Consider the following 17,774-nt stretch of genomic DNA (forward strand, 5'->3'; position numbering starts at 1 on the left):
TTGGAGAAATGAGAACAGCACTTCTGACAGTTGAAATTTAAGCTTCATTGGGGCTCGCTTTAAGGCGTAAGTTGGGGAACATTAACTCTTATTTTTAGACTAGACTTGGAGCTGAAGGATCATGAGGGAAGCACAGCTCTGTGGCTTGCAGTTCAGTATATCACTGTATCATCTGATCAATCTGTAAACCCTTTTGAGGATGCACCTGTTGTAAATGGAACTTCGTTTGATGAGAACAGTTTTGCAGCAAGGTTGATCCAACGAGGCAGCAATACAGATGCTCCAGACACAGTAACAGGTAAAATATAAGTTTGTATTTCTGCATGGAAGGAAGGCTTGTAGGTTAATTGTGGTCCAAACTACTCTAGCCTACCCAAAAATTCAAAGAGTCTGGGGGACCTGAATGAACTTTCAACAGTTCTTGCTATGATATGAATGTATGGGTAGGTGGTAGTAGCTGCATCCGAGCTGGGACACTGAGTCCTAAACTGAACTTGACGTGGAGGAAGTGGCAATGTTTGACTCTTTGCCAAGCCCTAACATCCTCTTTACAGTTTCAAAATGTAACAGCTAAATGGCAGTGCACATGACAGTCCAGCACTTCGAGGGAATGATTAATAGGTAGGATTTCCCTTGTTGGCTTCAGTTCTAACATGGTAAAGTAGTGAGAAGGGTTCTAGCTCCTTTTTAGTATCAAGGTATGGTTGAGACAGTATTCTCACAGTGTTCATGGTTTTTCCTTAGGGAACTGCTTGCTTCAGAGGGCAGCTGGTGCAGGAAATGAGGCGGCTTCTCTCTTCCTAGCAACTCATGGAGCAAAAGTCAACCACCAAAACAAATGGGTAAACCAGAAAGACTTTCTGCAAATTTCCTTATCTCCCTTCAGAAATAATGTGGCAGAGTTCTCCTGTTGCTAACCCTAGCTTAAAGCAAGTTGGAACATCTGCTGAGCCTTCTGCAGTTTTTCAGATATTTACTGGTGATCAGGCAACTGTAATGTAACAGTTGGTGCTGTTCTAGCAGACTGCTGGGTGTTAAGATGCTTTAACACTTCTTTTTATCCTTGTTGTAATCAAGTCCTTAATGTAAGTTAGCTCATGCGGCTGAATGTGCAGAGGAGCTTCAACTACCAGGACTTCAGTTTCTTTACACCCATATGTGTGTGGGACAGTAGTTTTAAAGCTCCTATTCTGTTTTTTCAAGCTGTTAACCCAGTCCCCTTTTTGTTAAAGGGGGAAACACCACTTCATACTGCCTGTAGGCATGGCCTGGCAAACTTGACAGCAGAACTTCTGCAACAAGGAGCCAATCCAAACATTCAGACTGCAGAAGTGGCACCTGGTCAAAAGGACACATCTTCTCCAACAGCAGAGAACGTTTATCTGCAAACTCCCCTTCACATGGCTATTGCTTACAATCACCCAGATGTGGTATCAGTCATCCTGGAACAAAAAGGTAGTGTTCCTCTGGTTCAAACTGTGTTGCTGCTTTAGCATCAAGATTTTGTCTTAACTGTGTTCTGGCAAGCTACTGATCATAGAATCGTAGAATCTTAGTATTGCTCAGGTTGGAAGAGACCTTAAGTCCAACCACAACCTATCCATACTGCCCTAACTAACAACCCACTGCTAAATCATGTCCCTGAGCACCACAACTGAACGGATTTTAAACACATCCAGGGACCAAGCATTCTTTGTCTGTATCTTGTTTGTGTAGAGCAATTAATATTGGTTAAAGAATTTTGTGTCACCTCCTTGTTAGAACTAGAAAATGAACTTGCACTAAATCTGTTATTGACCTCTCCAGATTTTCTGCTGTACATGATAGACTTGAACTAAGTTGTGTTCTGAGGGTACAGCTATGAGATCTTCATTCTCAGAGCTTTGTGTAAGCAGCTGCTTGGAAACGGAGATAATGAGGAAGGAGGTTCTCTTAGTCAGAAAGTTGGGTAGCTTTTAGTGTAAGTGTTAAATCAGGTGGCATTGGCACTGCAGTTGACAATGTTAGGTTGTCCCAGGCAGTATCAGCAGTCATGGAAACAAAGTAACTTGCTCAGGAAGACCTCCTACAAACTGAGTAAACTTCCTGCCCACTTTTGGGGATGTGGCTTAGCAGTGGATTTTTTATATTAGGGGGGTGGTAGAACTTCATGACCTTAAAAGATCTTTTCCAACCTAAATTATTCTGTGGTACTTAAGAGTGTGACACAGACACACCTGCAGCCTAGTCTGCAACTGCAGGTCAAATACAAGAATGTTAACAATGATTCTTTTTTTTCTTTTTTTCCAAGCTAATGCTCTTCATGCAACCAACAACTTGCAAATCATTCCTGATTTTAGTTTAAAGGACTCAAGAGACCAAACTGTGCTGGGATTGGCTCTTTGGACAGGTGTGTGCTTTATGAAACAAGATGGAAATTCCCTATGATAGAGAAGTTATAATGTGGACATTATATTATATATTATATATATATATATATATATATTATATATTATAATGTGGACAAGATTATTTTGGGGACAAAACAGTCCTAAAACTGTTTATGGCCTGACTTGTGCTGCTAATGAAAAGTTGTCAGGGAGAGCTTTGTTTAATTATTTAGCTTCAGAAATAATGTTCACAGCTGGCTTGCTGATTTCCATCCTGACAGCTTCATTTGTTCAGTAGGGGATAGCTTTTGGAGCCTCTTGCCTGCAAATGTACTGTTTTATGGAATTGTACCACTCTGAACTGCCAGTAATTTTTGTATGCGTTCAGCATGTTGTCTTTTCATGCTTATTCCATGAAGGTCAGCATTACTGCATTAAGCAGCTTCTAGAACAAAGGGAAGATGAGATACTTTAGGTAGCTATGAGGTGTGCTGGAACTTGGAATGCTGATTTAGGAGATGCTTTCTTCTGTGAAACATAGAGGGGATGGTTTGTAGAAAAACTGGTAGTGTTTGCATCCTGATGACCCTTGAACTGTACTAGGATGGCTTGTGGATGCAATACCAAAAGCAAATGTGTTTGTTGAACAGAAGTCCAAGATAGTATGAAGAATTATGCCAGTTGTGGATGAGGATGTTGCATTTAGATGGGCAGAAACAAACGGAAAATCTCTGCCATGTATCATTCCATGTTTTTTGTCTTTGTTATTCTTTGGAGAGCGAAAGCACAGTACTAATGATCTCTAACTGTTCAGGCATGCACACAATAGCAGCTCAGCTGCTTGGATCTGGAGCATCCATCAATGACACGATGTCAGACGGGCAGACTCTGCTCCATATGGCAATACAGAGGCAGGATAGTAAGAGTGCACTCTTTCTGCTGGAGCATCAGGCAGATATAAACGTCAGGTAAGGTCTTCGCTGATGTAACGCTGAACTGGATATTTAGGAGCAGGTGTAATGAGTGCCTTACTCATGAGTGAGAGCAGAGGAAGAGGTGCTGATCCAGTGTCTGTGGTCATGTTGACAGAGCTCAAAGGAACAACGTGGGTTTATGTCAGGGGAGGGTCAGGCTGGGTTGTTGGGAAAAGGTTCTTCACCAGTGAGTGGTGGACACTGGAACAGGCTCCTCAGGGCACCAGGTGCCAAGGCTGCCTGAGTTCAAGGAGCACGTGGACAGTGCTCTCAGACAGAGGGTTTGAATTTTGGATGTCCTGTGTGAAGCCAGGGGTTGGATTTGATTATTGAGAGATATTCTGTAATTCTATATAAAGGCTTGAAGCTGATTTCAGATGACTTATTTGGCCCTTAGTGGTTCTAGTTAAAGCTGAGGGTTTACATATGTGAGCATATGATCTAAATATAGCTCCATTAGTCAATACATCCTCTTGAGGCTACAGTGGGAGGTTCGCCCTGATCCTAAGTAGAACATAACCCTCTGCAACAGAATGTCAAGTCCTAGAGACGTGGTACTGAGCTTCTGTAGTCTGTCTCTTTTGCCAGCTTGTTGGAGTGATGTGTTCTGTTATCTGAGCTGGTTAGATGTAGTCCCAGCAACAGGATTCACATAAAACTTGCCCACAGGTATCTGTAGACAAGCTGATATTATGACATTTATGTGCCCACGTGTGACTCACAGGCTGTCTTTGAAATTTGGCCAGCTACGCCTCATGAGTGTCATTGGGACAAACTGCCTAATACAACTGTTCTAACTTCAGTGCCTTCTGAGTGTTTGGAGTGTTAAGGCAGTACAGATAAACCTGTTCCCTTCTGTGATAGTAGGCAAAGGGAATTCTGTTCAAACAGTGACTGTAATTAAGGCAATGAAGAGAACTCTGAGCTAAGAACACCAACGAGTCTCAAACTTCAGAAATCTGCATAGCTGCTGTGAAATATCTAACGTGGTGGGATTGCTTGACTGAGCACAGTCTTACTGCAGCAAGAATACACAAATGTTGGCAATAATTCTTATGTCTGTAAATTACTGTAGCAGAGATCATCAAATTCTTTAATGATGCAGTAACATGGTTTAAACTGCACCTATTTCAGAACACAGGATGGAGAGACTGCATTACAGCTGGCTATAAAAAACCAGCTCCCTCTTGTGGTTGATGCTATTTGTACCAGGGGAGCAGATATGTCTGTGCCAGATGAAAAAGGAAATCCTCCTTTGTGGCTTGCCTTAGAAAATAACCTGGAAGATATTGCGTCAACTCTGGTAAGACTGTTAGTTGTTAATTTAGCCTTGGTTCTGTGCATCTTGCTGGCAACGAAAGGCTCACAAACAGAAATTAAATCAAATGCATGCAATGGAGTTGTCCTATAGTACATCACCTCTAGAGGTTGTGGTTGTTTTGTTGTTTTTTTTTTTTTAAATTTTAATTTCTTTCTTCTTGGAAAGTCTTTTATAAACACTGTAACCTCTGCAGCCGAATACCTCACTGATGCTATAATTAAAGAAAAAGAATAAGTTATCTGGATTCCTAGTGCTGGAAGACAAGGTTCTGCTATAAATATTAGCTTGTAGCATGCCTGGCTTGTATAATAATCATCTTCCCGGATAAAACCTTGTGTATTTGCTTTAAAGTATGTGGTACTTTTTATTGAATCTTATTTCTATCAAGAATGCCTTTTAAAGTGTTATCTTAACTGTTTTAAGACCAGATTCTATTCAGGTATAGTGATCCAGGAAGAAACTTGCTCAGAGATGTATGGAGGTTTGCTTAGTAAGTTTCTTCCTGGACCACCTACGGCTGCATAAAGGCTGGTCTTGGAAGGAGTAGAATTAAGTAGATTTTATTACGTTTTCTTCATAAGAAAGAGGGTTACTCAAAAAGTTTGTCTTTGATATCCAGTTATTGTCTGCTCGGTAGGGACAAGAACTTAAAAGCTGGGCTGTTTAGCTGCAAAATGCATCTTGCAGCTGTACTTGGCCACTTGTGCTGGCGTTGAGTAAGCATGCTTACAGAGCCAACACTTAAACTGCTTTTATATAACGTTGCAAATAGCTTGTAAAATGGTGTGGAACAAGTGTTACTGAAGTGCCACACTGCTCAAGTGGTGCTGTAGAAGGGAAATACAAATATCATGCATACAGTTCCACAAAAGAAAGCATTACCTTTCAGCTGTATAGCTGAATATATTGCAAGAGAAGGAAGCAGACCAGACTTTTAAAGGCAGCTGCTGATGTTACTTGAGTTGGTTTTTGGTGCTTTGAATTGGTCATGAGGAGACAGTGACTTCACTTTCTAGCAAGCTAAGAAGTGTCTGTTCAGAGTATTATGAGTTAGTAGTATCTGAATTGTTAGTAAATGCTGCCTAATGAAGTATCATGTAGTGGGCCAATAAAACATGAGGCTGGAAGACATTAAATAGCTTCATGAAATTGGATAATTGTCACAAGAACAGATCAGAGATCTCGAATTCTACCTCTGTGGGTAATATTTCAGAAACATCAGTCGAGGACTGTGTGAAGTAGGAGTCTGCTGGGGGCAGAACAAACTTCATTGCCTTACTGTGCTTTTCCTTCCAGGTGAGACATGGCTGTGATTCAACCTGTTGGGGGTCAGGACCAAGTGGTTGCTTACAGACTCTTCTTCACAGAGCTATTGATGAAAACAGTGAACAAGTAGCATGCTTTCTTATTCGCAGGTCAGAACCCCCTCCTAAAATAAAAGCTTTTGAATGTGCTTGTATATGAATTGCTGATGAATTCATTGAATTCATTCAGTCAAGCTGAATGTGCTTGTTTCTTGTCATAAACTATTTTGAGTCAGTAACAGGTGTACACTTAGTTAGACTTGTGATGAATAAGTGGTACTTAAGGGAGCCTTACTACTCTTAGAGACATATTTCTGTTATGTAAATTATTGTATTCTTGATGACAGAAGTCAGATTCAAACCAGAAGCTTGTCTTTACAAAAGATGCACCAGCAAATACTAAATCAGCTCTTGTAGGAATCTTTCTTACTTCTGTTTGTCTGGGATAAATTTACTGACCGTCTTGTGCTCTTCTTAGTGGCTGTGATGTGAATAGTCCCAGAAAGCCAGGTCCCAATGGAGAAGGAGAAGAAGAAGCTCATGATGGACAGACACCCCTACACCTGGCAGCCTGCTGGGGTCTAGAAGAAGTGATTCAGTGCCTTTTGGAGTTTGGTGCCAATGTCAATGCTCAGGTATGGATTAAAATGGTGCAGTTTCTTTTCTTCTAAGGTCAGTGTAGTGAAAATGAACATTCCTCTGCTGTATATTTTGCTTCATAGAAACAGAATGCCCTTCTGTTATGACTAAAGTGCAACGACTGCCTGCAGTTCTGCTTTTTTCCTGTCCATTGTTACCATGGCTATTGTTCTTCTATGCACGTGGTCAGTTCTGTCAGGAAGTCTACTGAAGAAAAATAGTGATGCAGAGAACTTCCAGTAGTAGAAGGGTTGTCTTTTTTTTTGGTGCTTTTTTGTTGGTTTGTGGGGTTTTTTTGGTGTGTAACGATCTGAATTCAACTCATCTGCCCAGAGTGTGAATGGAAGGCAGGAGCAGGGCTGTATTCTGCAGCAAGTAAGCAGTAGATCAGCTAAACTGTAAAACTCTGGAATATTTGATTCCATTAGTTTGTTTGGGAAACATTTTTTATTAAGTAAACTGAGGTGATGCAATTGTGAGGTACACTTCTTAATCACGCAGTAATCCTTAAGTAAGAGCATGGCAAATGGCTACCAGTGAAACGAATGTGCAGCATTTCCAGGTCCTGATGCTGTTGAGGGACTGAACAAATAGTTGCAAAGCTGCCATGGCTGTAAACTAATTATTGGTGCAGACAGATGATTAAACACTTTGATTTTGATAAGGCTTCTTGTTTTGCGTAACAAAAACACAAGTGCCAAACACCTGTATTTTTCAGTGAGTGAACTTCAAAGTGTCTAGCTTCCTTCAGAAAACTTAGCACCAGTGCCTGAGTGTCAGGTTAGGGAAACATCTGTACTATTGAATCTGAGTATATAATCCATTCCATACTGAATGGAAATGATACTTGAGGTTTGCATATGGTTTGTACATTGTTCCTTCAGATGGAAATTTGTTTCTATGTATTGTTACTACTACAAGGTAAAACGTAAACTAATACTACTTTGAAAGCATTCTCTTGCAGTGCCTGGCTGCTGCCATGAATGTTCAGAATGCCCCTAAAATGTCTGATTGCTGTCAGCAACTTAAAAAACTGTGTAACTCAGAGGATTTGGAGGAGCAAGTAGCAATTTGCTTCACTTACACTATGGATATTAGCTCCCACTGCAAACGTTTTGTGTCCCAGTTGAAGTTTGCTGAGTGTGTCACAAGCACTAAACTGAAAAACTTCCTTTATTTTTCAGAGATGAGAAGGATTATTGTTTCCTGCATCTTCATATAATAAACTTCCTGGTTTCCTTCTAGGATGCAGAAGGAAGAACTCCAATTCATGTTGCCATTAGCAACCAACATAATGTTATAATTCAGCTTATGATTTCACATCCAGAAATTAAGCTAAATGTACGTGACAGGCAAGGAATGACTCCCTTTGCATGTGCTATGACCTATAAAAATAATAAGGCAGCTGAAGCAATCTTGAAGAGGGAGCCAGGAGCTGCTGAGCAGGTAAGCTGGAAGGATTTAAAGCATGCTAGTCTTCTTGCTGCTGTACAGGTGTGTATCACCAGCAAGTTCTGCTTTATCCTTTTTTTATCCTTTTTGAGGCTTTGTATGTAGCAGTGTTTCCTGGAAGCCAGTTTTCTATGGCTGGATCTATTAAGAAACTGTAGATGTGTGCCTGCTTTGTGTGAGTGAGAACATCAAAGTTTAGTCTTTCATGAGACCTTCTTGTTGGTACTGAGCTGAGGTATGTGCATAAGTATATAAAGAGAAAACTTACATACTCATGTGTTTTGTTTCTGTAATGGTGCATCACAGTGTATGTGACTTAGCCCTCCTAAAGATATCCAAAACAAACTCTGTCCTAAAATAATTGGTCAGTAGATGCCCAGCTGAACCATAAAACCTCCAGCTGTATCTTCAGACTTGTAGTCTGACACTTTAGGCAGCTGTTGAGGAACTTTGTCCTGTGCTGTAAGTTTAATTACTAGTGACTAATACAGTGCTCACATTTATACACCTGAAACACGGATACGTATACAGCAAGTTTTAAGCATGCTTTAATATCAGCTTCAATTAACAAAATTAGCCAAAATTAACAACGTGCACCTGATATTTAGTCAAAACTCAAACACAGTTTGCATCAGTGTGGCAGGATTGCATGTTGCTTCTTTCTGCATTGTTAACTGCCGGACTGCCTCAAGTTAAACTCAGTTCAGTGGGACAGTCCTTAACTGCTGCCCCACGTGAACTATGACAACTGGCTCTTATCTGTAATGCTCTCCAGTGTGGTCAAGACACCGTAAGGTTAAACTAGAGATGAAGTGGTCTGAAGCAGACTAGAGTCAGTGTATGCAGCTGATAATTTCTTAGTTCAGCTTACTTCATAGTGACATCAGTAGTTCTGTAATGCCAAGCAGCTAAAGGAACAAGACTAAAGTCCACCTTGGGCAGAATGAGCAAGTATTGCATCTCTTGGTGGAATTGTGTTCTACAGAAGTGACAGCTGTTATGATTTTTGTGCTCTTTCTTCTGCAGGTAGATAATAAAGGTCGCAATTTTCTGCATGTCGCAGTTCAGAACTCTGATATCGAGAGTGTGTTGTTCCTGATAAGTGTACAGGCAAACGTAAACTCTCGGGTCCAGGATGCTTCTAAGCTAACACCTCTCCACCTGGCAGTGCAAGCTGGCTCAGAGATCATTGTGCGTAATCTGGTACGTACTGGGGAGTCGTTTTCCCCATCTGCTTGAAATGTTTGTTCCCCCTTAATGCAGATTGCTGGGGAAGTCAGGTGAAAGTGGTGCTACTTCTAAAGCAGAACTCAAACTTACATAAGATTCACTTGGCTCAGATTGTCAGCTGAGCTGCACTGATGCCTTTGTGTGTGAGCACGTTTGATTTGCAGCTATCATTAGGTGATGTGGCTCAGTTTAAAAGAACCTTACCTTGTATTTGCTGCAGAGCAGAATGTGTACACAAGTTGTAGCAGCTTGGTGATAGCGTTTTTTACATATAGGGTGGAGGCCTAAAAGTATCTCTGTACAGTGAAATTTTGTGCACTTCATTCACAGAAATTAACTATTGGCACATAGCCCTGGAAAACATCTTTGAACATATTCCTTCTTGCATCTTTGACAGCTGCTTGCAGGTGCCCAGGTGAACGAACTGACAAAGCATCGTCAGACTGCTCTTCACTTAGCAGCACAGCAAGATTTGCCCACCATTTGTTCAGTCCTTCTGGAGAATGGAGTAGACTTTGCAGCTGTAGATGAAAATGGAAACAACGGTAAATTTCTGAAGTTTCATAAGTAGGTGTGCAGAACTTCAGTAGGCTTGCTAAAATCTCAGTGGTAGAGAATGGCTCATGTTGAATGGGCTCACTTCTCAAGGATGAAAAAAGAAGGAAAGTCCAAGGAAACAAAGTTGGTGGGAGTTCTGGAGAAGGAAGGTGGGAATGCAGAGAAGGAGTACTTTATTTTATCACGGTTGGCATTGAACGGTTCAAATTCTTGAAGCTTCTCTCCTATTTTTCAGCTCTTCATCTGGCAGTGATGCATGGCCGTCTGAACAATATCCGGGTCCTCCTCACAGAATGCAATGTAGATGCTGAAGCCTTTAACATTAGGTAACTAGTGTAGTGTAATAAGCCTCAAAAATTGTTTTTTAACAAGTGTGCAGGTGTCATTAGACACTATAGCATGGATGGATATGGGAAGGGAGTGTCCCATTCTACCCTGTGCTTGTGTGGTCTCTCCTCAGGTACTTCATGCAGTTCAGGGCACCACAACATATGAAGGACATAAGTCTACTAGAGTGCCTGAAGGAGGGCAACAAAGGTGCTGGAAGGTCTAGAAGGCGAGATGTATGAGGAGTGGCTGAGGGCACTTGGTTTGCACAGCTGAGGGAAGGCCTGGGGGTGACCTACAGCTCCTCACAGCAGAGCAGAGGGGCAGCACTGATCTCTGCTCTCTGGTTACAGTGACAGAGCTGAGAGAACAGCATGGAGCTGCATTGGGGAGGGGCAGGCTGGAGTTAGAGAAATGTACTTCACTAAAGAGCAGTGGGCATGGAACAGGCTCCTCAGGGCAGTGGGATGGTGTTGAGCTCTGGAGCTCAAAGGTGTCTGGCCAGCACTCCCAGACGTGTAATGTTTGAAATTAGGGCGCTCATGTGTGGAGCCAGGGGTTGTACTTGATGATCCTTGTGGGATCCAACTTGGGATATTCTGTAGTTTTATGATTCTATAATCAAAGCCAAATATATTGTTTTGTATTTTTAAACTGTTACTGTGAAGTACTGAACTACTGCAGACAGTGTTGTGTGTAAGCAGTGTAGAAAACAACTTCCTCTTCTTGGCATGCATGAAGTATGTAGTTGTGCATGATGTTCTGAGTTACTCAGGTTTAGCTTTGTTTCATTAAGTTAGCTTGTTTCAAAAATTAGTTCAGAATCAAACAAGTGTAGTTACAAGCAGACTTTGATTGGGATAATAAACTCTTCTCCCTAGAGGCCAGTCACCAATGCATATTTTGGGACAATATGGGAAAGACAATGCAGCAGCCATCTGTGACCTCTTCTTGGAGTGTATGCCAGAGTACCCTCTAGACAAACCTGATGCTGAAGGAAACACAGGTAGGTGAGACTGAACAGCTGTTGAAGTTGAAAGTCACTCAAGTCACATTAAGCTGGACTAACAGGTGGTAGTACAGTAATTACACAGTAAAATTTAAACATTGCCCTGAAACTGAAGATCTTACCTTTGTATTGAGCAAAATAATGAGATTTCCATTCTGTTGATGCTGAAGCATCTGGCTTTTATTTTCCAGTGCTCCTACTGGCATATATGAAGGGAAATGCCAACTTGTGCCGTGCAATAGTGAGAGCTGGTGCTCGTCTTGGAGTTAACAATAATCAGGGAGTCAATATCTTCAACTACCAAGTTGCTACAAAACAGCTGCTCTTCAGATTACTGGGTAAGTACTGCTTGCTACAGTTGGGAAGTGGTTTGGCTTAATTTGAGATGCCTTGGTGGAAGTAAGAGCACTGGGCACTGAATTTAGAAGTACTAATTCTAGAAGGGCTGAACTTCTGAATGTTCTAATGCTCTCAATGAAGGATAGAAATGCTCATTTTCTAATGATAAACTGAAAAATTGCCCAACAAAGCCTTGTCCATCTTGTCCTTTTTTCCAGAAGGGTAATGTTCAAGAAGAATGCTGGCTGGTGTCGTGGTCTGATGTAGCTTAAAACTCAGTGCCACTTTATAACTTGTGCTGTATTCACTGCAGTGACTATATATTTTCAATAACAATTTAGCTGTCAGCTAATAATAGTAGTTAATTCTACTAAATGCCACCTAAAACTGTGGAAAAAGTTATCTTAACATTATGGTATACTCGAGAGGTGTCAAACATGTTTTACCTCTACATTTTTACCTCTAACAGATATGCTGACAAAAGAACCTCCCTGGTGTGATGGCTCCAACTGCTACGAATGCACTGCCAAATTTGGAGTCACAACAAGAAAGCATCACTGGTAATGTGTGACACTTCTTGCTGTGCTTACAAGGAAGCAGATTTCTATTCCAAATGTAGCTAGTCTTGTTCCTTCTGGTGCTTTAGGAAGCCTTCATTTTAACGTAGGTGAATAACCAGTAAACCATTTGAAATATTCCACTAGGTTAGGTTGCTCAGATCTGACTCGTGGTCTGGTTAAAATCATGTCATAAGCAGTTAATGCACTTAGACTCTCCTCAATTTGCTGGAAGTGAGAAGTCGTGTCGAAGTTAACTATAGCAGAAGATACCAGTGCCTATATTCATTAGTGGGGCTGACTTACTCTGAAAGAGGTGACAAAAAATAGCATTTCAATTGCTGCTCTACCTGCTCCAGTGACGTTATCACTGTGAAAGGACATCGAGCATGAAAGCCCCAGTATTCACTGAGAAAGAGCTCACTTCTGTCCTACCACTTTTCTGTCAACAGCCGACACTGCGGACGCCTGCTCTGCCATAAGTGCTCAACGAAGGAGATTCCTATCATAAAATTTGATCTGAACAAACCAGTTCGAGTTTGCAACATCTGCTTTGATGTCCTGACTCTGGGAGGAGTTTCCTAGTATGCTGTGGAAGTAAAGGGATTTCCAGTCTGTTCCTGACAGCAGCTCTGCTTACAAGTCCTCTGGATAGGGAAGAGGAGGCCTATACATGTCTTCTGCAATAGACTGAACAAATTAAGGACCCTGTTAATGATATATTCTGGTGTAAATGACTTTGTATGACTGTAAATGTGTTGGGCTGTGATAGACTTCACTAGGAATTCGAGTGGATTGTTGAAACCAAGTGACAAAATAATTTAGATCTTCTTCTAGTTGCAGTTGGGTGTGGAAGCTAAAGGCTGGTGTTTTGAATTGACGTAAAACAGGTCTGTCCTTGAGATGGTGCTTTGCACTGAGCAACTCTATTAAGTCCTGTTGCTTTCAGGCTGCTTAGTAGAGATGGCATTAAGTTTCAGGGTAACCAGGTATCTTTCTTTGCTTTGTCTTAAAGATTAACTTTCCCTTTCTGTAGAGAAGACTTGTTGTGAAGCTGGACTGAGCTGTTACAACCACTGTTCATTTCAAGAAACTCTTCAAAAATGGGAGTTAGTCCTAAGCATAGCTCAATAATTGTGGCCTTACAACAGAAAGCTTTACATCTGATGCAAAGCAGTCAGAATTGCAGATCCACATCTTGATACCTCCTCATTAGTGTTAGCATGTTCAAGAGAAGTGCAAGACTGTTTTAGCCAGAAAATACTCTTGCTCATACCTGTTAGAGCTGTCAAAGCCTACTTTGTTGCACTTTCCTATCTCCATGAGTAGTCCTTCCAATTCATGAAACTCGTGTAAATGACCTTAAATGCGCTGAAGGGCCGAAGCTTCTGCTAAATGAAGAAACACTAAAACTGGTTACGTAGTCTGAGTCGCCGTACAGCAATAAATGCTGAAGTGCATTATGAATTCCATGAGGGAGAGCGGCCCTTTCCTTCGGTTTGGAGACCCTGGTTGACTGCTGCAGGAGAGGCAGTAAGCTCAGAAGGTGCTGTGTCTCTGGGTCCAGTCTGAGCAGGATTGCCAGCCAGTGGGAGTGTATGTGGAGGTTTCCTGTAATATAAAGCCTCTGTTGTTGAGGGAAGGATTCTGAACTGGCAGTGGAGGGCCAGGCTTCTGGGTTATGCTGCAGTATTTTAATCTAAGCTGGTCATGTTCTCTTAAACATGCTGAATCTGTGAAATGCTTATGCCACATTGTCTAGGAAACCAATCTGCTAATAAACAAGGTTGTGGTTTGGCAGGCAAAGGCTTCAGTCAGAAGAAAATGTGTGTTTAAGCAGAACTGCGTGCCATGCTAAGGCTTTCTTCATCCTAAGAGATCAATCTAGTTTAGACTGAACTTGACATTCCTCACCTCTGTTCCATGGACTGGCACGTGTTTACTTAAAGACTGGTGAATGGAGTGTTTGATATGGAGATGATGGTGACACACTGCTCTGTTTTGCTCCTAAGAGTTAGATGAGGTGATGAACCAGACTGCTGCTTTTATAGGGGACTTGCCTGAGGCTTTTTCTCAATTTTGTACAAGAAATGATGGGGGAGGGTATAAACACTATCATTTGCACAGTGAGTTTCACACGGTCTCACTTGATCTGCACTTTGATCTTCCAATATGCATATAACTGGAATCTCACTCTTTCAACACTAGAAAAGAGTAATGGATGATGCAATACAAATTTCCCTTACTGTTTTATGTCTGCTGCTGGCATGTTCCAGTAGAATGGCCTGTGTAATGCAAATGGTCTGTGTAGCACCATTCCTAATATAAATGGTACATTTCTGGCATAATGTCAGTTACATTTTATGCTTAGATGAATGAGGTGGGAGATGATGGTGTCTGAAGCTTTTAACTGCACGCTACAGCTTGTTGGAATAGATTGTGGAAAACATTTTCTAGTCAATGTCTTTCTGTGCTTCAAAATAACATTGATTGCAAGTCTCTGGCAATGAAAGGTAACAGACTGCTGGAGAGAGTGCATTAGGCTACAGAATACCTGACTGCAGTGCACTGCAAGTTATCATGATAGCTTCTCTCCTGGCTTTGAGCTGCAGACTTAAACATTGCGGTAGAGGAGTGTTTGTAGGGCTGCAGCTGGTGGACTTAATCTAAATTGAAAAGCTCCACAACATTCAAGTGCTTTAGCAATTACGTTTCACCTTTTTGGTGACTTCCCTGATGGAAGAGTTAGGAGAACAGGGATTCTATTCCAACAGGATAAGCAGCTGTTTAAATATTTTTTTAAAAAGTCTTAATGAAAACTCAGTTAAACTGAACGTAAGGTTAAGACTGGCTAGCTGCTCTTTTTCTGTAAGCAGAGTAAGAAGTAGGACTGCCTGAAACTTTAGGAAGGATCTGGAGAACTGTACTTAATGCTCCGTTTGCCCTTTCCAGCCAATATTCTACCAGCTTGATCTTTCCTACTGAAGTCTGCGAGCCAAGTTCTGAGTATGGATAAACTAATACACAGCCTGAGACATTCATTTAAATTAAATTCAAAGCAACTAAATACAGCAAATTTGATCATTTTTAAAGTGCCTTTGTGATAGTTTCCTTACAACCAACTCTACGTAGCTTTCTGCCAGGGTTAAAAGGGAAAAGCTGACAACTTGAACCAAAATCCCCGTTCAGTCCTCATGTAGTTCAAACTTCAGCTTGAGACGTTGGCCTCACCAAGCAACTGGTGGGGCTCAGTCCTTTATGCACTCTGCATAGCATTGGTCTGAAACATCAGATCTCAGATTCTTTTGGAGTTTTGCTGGCAATGCTCCACTGCAGAGGAGAAACTGTGAATGGAGGCACTTGGTAATTTTGTAGTGGTCAGCACATTTCTATCTCCGTCAGCAAACGCGCTTCCTTTTTGTAGCATCCTGCAGTTGTGACCAAAAACCCCACCCCTCTTCCACTGCTGTCTTTAAGTGGTATCTATTAACTCGAGGCTTGAGTCTGCCAAGGATTGAACAGAAGGGTACAGAGAAAAGGTGTCCCTGGGAAGCAGTGCTGTCAGAGCAGGCTTTGGGCACTTCAGCAGGGCTGCATGGAAAGTCTGTGATAGTTCATAGTGCAGCTTTTTGTTCCGAGTCTGGATTCCTTCTGACTGCGGTCATCCGGCACTTTTATACAAGCACAAAATGTGGTCTGGCTTCAGCTTCAATGTATGAATCTCTTTGAAGGTGTAATCACTGCTTCGCACCACTAAGTGGAGTGAGAATGTTAGTGTTAAAGGTACTAACAGAGCGTAGCGAGCTGCTTGCTAAATTTGACAGATGCCTTAATGACTTCCTGTGCTGGAGATCAATGGCTCATCCAACTTCTCACACAGTGCTTCTAAATTAACATGTAACGACATGGGAGGCCCAGGCTGGATTTTTTTCTTAGTAGGCAACTCCTTTTTTTTTCCTTTAACCAGCAGAGTTTGAATACTGCAGCAAACTTGGTTAACTCAAAGCTTGTATGAGCGATTTAAACAGGTAATTGAACCTTCTAGCCTCTGTGAAATAGAAAAGGAAGTCTTACAACAATGGCATTTTATCTGCAGTGTTTGTCTGGAGTCATTGTAAAAATGTATTTTTCCAATATGCATTACTTTGTTGTGTAATAATTCTACTTGTAATAAAATGCATAACTAAATAATGCATCACGAGGTGGAAACCTTGCTGAGAAAGTATTTTCTCTCGTGGAGACAGCTGCCCTGCTTTGAGCTGCTGTTACTGACCACGAGGACATCCAGGGTTGTAGGAATTAATTGGGCATGGCAGTTTATTCTCTGCAGTTGTCCTAGGTCTCTGTTTCCATGTTGTGGAGTTGTTACAGTCTTCTTTTGGCTGACAAGGCCTGGTGTTCTACTTCGTGCTTCGTGTAAAGCTCGATTGCTTTACAGTAGACTTATCTATAGCTCTTGTAAAACTAAGCCCTAACTTCCTGCAGGCCAGAGCTGCTCAGCTCAGATGCACTTACATGGACAAGCAGGGCTGAGCTGACTCTCACATACTATTCGTGCACTGTCACATACTGGCAGGCACCTTCTCTCTCTCTCTCTGGAAGAGCGTGGAATTGCTGCAGCTTCACTCCAGAAAAAGCAGTGGTGAGACCAACCAAAGCCATTTTGAGATTGTGATGCATTAGTCTTAATTAATTTTAAAAAGTGCAGCTACCAGAGATGAGTTGTGAGCTTGATTAACTGCAGTCTTTCTTTACTTCATCCTGTTTAATTGTTTTCCCCTTCACAAGAGAATTTAGTTGAGGTTTTGAATTAGGATAGTAGAAACAATGTGATTTTCTTGGAGCACTTCATGGAGTCTCCTTGTTGGCCTTAATAAATGACTCATTCCTGGGGCAAGACTGAAACTTTTTCCCCTTGTCTTTCCAACTAAACCAAGGAATAAGCTGTGAATTAGTTTTCCAACCTGCCAAGCAACACCACCAGTTTCTAAAATCTGCCTTGCTTTCTTACAGCAGCTTACTGACTTTTGTCTAGTTCTCTAGATCAAGTCCATCCCCTCAGCATTTCAACAGTGTTTGCAGGGAAGAGCAGTTTTAAGGATAAAGCATGATGAAACCTGCTTGGAGGCTGCATAGCTGGTGCCTTCAGTAGGAATCTAGCTTCTCAGACAGCTGGGAATTTAAAAAATATTCTAGTGTTTAATAATTTGGAATTCTGAAACTTTTGAAGTTGCTTTTAAAGGCACTTATCCCTTGATTCAATCGTAATCTGATTGAATTTTTAAGGGTAATTTGAGGTCATCTGTGCTGTTGACCTCTAAATACAAGTCTCTGCTGTAAGGCCTGTGTCCAAAAGTAAATAACAGGCTGACTTCTGTAATGCTTCCATTGAAGTGAGACAAGGAAGCACTGCATTGTGGCCCTTCCTGCAGCTTTTGCACAGCTTTAGTACGTATTGTTGCATAAAGTAGTTCAGTCCAATCCCAAAGCTGGCACAAGCCTGGGGCAGCACTTCAGTTCTGGAAGGACAACTGAGGAGCTGAGCAGTGCGATGGCTCTGCTGCCATCTATCTAGAGAAAACTTGCATTGCTGAGCAGTGACAGCTTCCAGCTCTGCCTGAAAGTGGTGCAGGGGACTCTTCTTACAGAGGGTAGAGGAAAAGAAATAACAGAACCAGGTTAAAAGCAAAACAAA

At 41.6% G+C, this 17,774-nt stretch overlaps 1 protein-coding gene across 1 annotated transcript in view; it reads left to right on the forward strand.

The window, feature by feature from the left end:
- The window catches only part of ANKFY1 (ankyrin repeat and FYVE domain containing 1), a gene marked incomplete at both ends in the record, with an annotated part of 28,323 nt that extends 15,659 nt beyond the window's left edge, over positions 1-12,664 (forward strand). The window contains 16 exons of the mRNA XM_079545265.1: positions 99-298; positions 745-842; positions 1,233-1,455; positions 2,291-2,389; positions 3,184-3,337; positions 4,478-4,646; positions 5,961-6,079; positions 6,447-6,603; positions 7,853-8,053; positions 9,086-9,262; positions 9,687-9,834; positions 10,083-10,173; positions 11,056-11,180; positions 11,375-11,521; positions 11,992-12,082; positions 12,532-12,664. Of these exons, the coding sequence (XP_079401391.1) occupies positions 99-298; positions 745-842; positions 1,233-1,455; positions 2,291-2,389; positions 3,184-3,337; positions 4,478-4,646; positions 5,961-6,079; positions 6,447-6,603; positions 7,853-8,053; positions 9,086-9,262; positions 9,687-9,834; positions 10,083-10,173; positions 11,056-11,180; positions 11,375-11,521; positions 11,992-12,082; positions 12,532-12,664 (2,332 nt within the window). The remainder of the gene's footprint in view (positions 1-98; positions 299-744; positions 843-1,232; positions 1,456-2,290; positions 2,390-3,183; positions 3,338-4,477; positions 4,647-5,960; positions 6,080-6,446; positions 6,604-7,852; positions 8,054-9,085; positions 9,263-9,686; positions 9,835-10,082; positions 10,174-11,055; positions 11,181-11,374; positions 11,522-11,991; positions 12,083-12,531) is intronic.
- Positions 12,665-17,774: the final 5,110 nt, after the last annotated feature.

Source organism: Tetrao urogallus (assembly GCF_951394365.1).
Source record: "Tetrao urogallus genome assembly, chromosome: 20".
NCBI classification, from domain to species: Eukaryota; Metazoa; Chordata; class Aves; order Galliformes; family Phasianidae; genus Tetrao; species Tetrao urogallus.